We start from the raw sequence: 2,903 nt of genomic DNA on the forward strand, positions 1-2,903 counted from the left end.
AATTACTTTGGGCAGCTGTTTACGCATGCAAGTAGATAAGTTTGTTTAGATTTCAAAATGATTTATTTTTGAGGCTGATGATTATTTTTTTAATAATGTTGTTTATAAGAGTCGAATTTGTATTCTCTTTTTTAAAGTGTAATATAACACTTGTTTGTATTTTAAAATTTCTATATTTCTATATTTGATTTTTTAAAGTGTTATAATTATTTTAAAATACATGATGAATGAAGTTTTGGTTAGGTTGTTAATTGTTGAGGCCTTGTGATTTGAGCCGCTAAACTTGAGTCAGATTTAAAAAAGTTAATATTAATATAATATTCAATACATGCTAATAATTTGGATTATAAACACTTTTGACATATTCTTGTAATTTGGATTCTAAACGGGTTAGATGAGATAGGAAAGGGTCTCTCCTACCTTAACTAGTGGTTGAGGGTTTGATCCTCACATTAGGTATAAAGCAACTTTAAAACTTGTGGCCAATGTTTATCCCCTTAACGAGTTTATAGAACACGGATGATTAATAGCTGGGCTCGCTCTGGTGAATACCTTGGGAAACAAAAAAAGAAAAAGAAAAAAGCTATCATATTTACCACCCCTTAACCATGTGATCAGGGGTTTGGTCCTCGCTCATAGAAACGAAACAAATTTCATGGCTAGAATGCACCCATGACAAAGGATTAATCAGAACTATTGACGACGAATACCCTACTTAAAAAAAAAAGCTATATAATTCAAAGTTTGTAATTATATTTTCTTCATCTTTCTTGTTACTAATAATTGTTATTTTTATATTATACGCATTAGTCCTCGTTTTATTTTTTTTTATAATCAAGATAATTTTTACGTCATTTTATGGTTAATGAAAATTAATGTTTTAGAGTTATAGACTACTTCTTTTAACACTATCATCTCTAAAATAATGTGCTTTAATTTATAAAACAATATTATTTAATATAAGTATATTAAAATGTAGTGCCTGAATTTTTTTCTAAAACAAGTCTTGTAAAAGAATTGGAAGAAATAGGATCGATTCGACAATCAAGTATGAAGGTAGGCTTTAAATTTTTATTTTCTGGTTTAGGCATATACTTTATAGTCTTCGATTCCAAAAGTTATGCTCTCTTTATTCCTTTCGGGTTCATATATACTTTTACTAAAATGATCTTTTACTTATTTAATAAAGAAAATTAATCAAAATATATACTCGTTTTACGATCCAAAGAGATTAATTTTTTAAAATTTATAGTTGCCCATTGCAACAATATTATCTCCGATATTTGAATTTATATTCTCTAAAAAGTGCAATATATTTTACCACTACCTATTAAAATTAATGTAGTAAATATATTTTTTGAAAATTAATAATTAAAAATCTGTATTTTTACTTTTATCATTTTTTAATGGGACATATTGGCTAGAATTAGGTTGCTTTAGGCGTTCATGTGCACTAATTTTGGGGCACTGTTTGATGGATTTGTAGATATTCCAATCTCATTATAATAAAGAAAAAGAAAGGTTGAATTGGCCCTTATTCCACGTCCAGGGGACCCTTTTCATCTTCATTCCTTAATAGTATTTAATTCCCAACAATTAGCTTTCATACTCTCTTTTTTTGATTTTTGGTCAATAATTTTTTAGGATTTCTTGCCTCAAATGGAAAAGCTTTATCTATACTTTATTTGATGGTCTCTATCATACGCAGGACCAATGGAGTAAGAGTGATTTTAATATTAGAATGTATTTATTTATTTTTTTAATACAATGTTTATTTCTATTTATAATCTATCTCTAATTTTTAAATCGGAATACTTCAATCTACGTTCTTGTTGTTGCAATAACAAGGGTGCTAACTTGATTAAGACACAATCAATCATGGAGAAAATAGTTGAAGGAAGACAATACGTAGATGTACATGGTGATATACATAAACACATAGATAACTAAATCAAACTATAGCTAGTTACAAGCATCATACGAGTTTGCTTTTCAGTCCACATCAAATCCCACGTTTACATGCATGTTTATGCATTTGGTTCAGAATGTTGGTTCGGATAAGCATGACCAACTCCAGGGCTGTGCCCTGCAATTGAATGCTTACCGTTGCCCTGCTTGCTAATGCTTGATGGTTTCTTTTCAACGTCTTCATCATTATCTTCAAAAGAATGTCCAGCACCAGGGCTGTTCCCTGGTGTGGTGTGTCGAAAACCATCTTCATCTCTTGCAATTGACTGCTTGCCATTGCCCTGCAGGCTAAAGCTACCTGGTTTTCGTTCAGCAATATCTTCATCATCTTCTGGAAAAGAATGTCCAACACCAGGGCTGTTCCCTGGTGTAGTGGGTCGAAAATCCTCTTTGTAGCCTTCAACTGAGTCACCAAAATCTGAGGTTTCAGTTGGTGGAGGGGGTGGGAATACTTGCTTTGGATCATCTTTGCTCACTGATTTTAGCAGTCTTCCCTCCAGTGAGAGAAATAAATGACAGGCAATTAGAAGAAAGACAGCAAATGTATGCATGGGTCTGAATTCCATAAGTAGGAAATCAATAAACTTGAATGTCTCTTTGAAAACAGTAAGTATGAGAAAGCTAGGAAAGAATGAAGTGAGTTCTCTGGTCTCAGTCCCCTGGTATTTATAATGCGGGGATGAATTAGCTACAGCCCTTTAAAAAAATCAGTTCCTGGTGTAGCATCAATTGCAATAATGGATGATTTGAACTTATTTTAAAATTCATCTTTTGTCAATAATTTTTTTATTCAAAGATGAGGAAAAGAAATTGTATTTGATATCTCGAAGATTAATATATGCATGAGATCTCATGTTTGAGTCTAATTTTATGTAAACGTGCGAGTTCTCTTCCAAATTTATTTTGATTAGTTAGCTTTTTAATTAAAGTGAAAT

At 31.2% G+C, this 2,903-nt stretch overlaps 1 protein-coding gene across 1 annotated transcript; it reads right to left on the reverse strand.

The window, feature by feature from the left end:
* Positions 1 to 1,861: 1,861 nt before the first annotated feature.
* Positions 1,862 to 2,667, reverse strand: LOC105787597 (precursor of CEP9). Its single transcript, XM_012614072.2, has one exon. The coding sequence runs from the start codon at positions 2,532 to 2,534 to the stop codon at positions 2,028 to 2,030; it is 507 nt and encodes a 168-aa protein (XP_012469526.1). The 5' UTR covers positions 2,535 to 2,667; the 3' UTR covers positions 1,862 to 2,027.
* Between the last annotated feature and the right edge of the window lie 236 nt (positions 2,668 to 2,903).

Source organism: Gossypium raimondii, chromosome 2 (assembly GCF_025698545.1).
Source record: "Gossypium raimondii isolate GPD5lz chromosome 2, ASM2569854v1, whole genome shotgun sequence".
Taxonomy (NCBI): domain Eukaryota; kingdom Viridiplantae; phylum Streptophyta; class Magnoliopsida; order Malvales; family Malvaceae; genus Gossypium; species Gossypium raimondii.

Coding starts and splice junctions, on each gene's coding strand:
- LOC105787597 (XM_012614072.2), bottom strand. CDS start 2,534: ATGGAATTCAGACCCATGCATACATTTGCTGTCTTTCTTCTAATTGCC.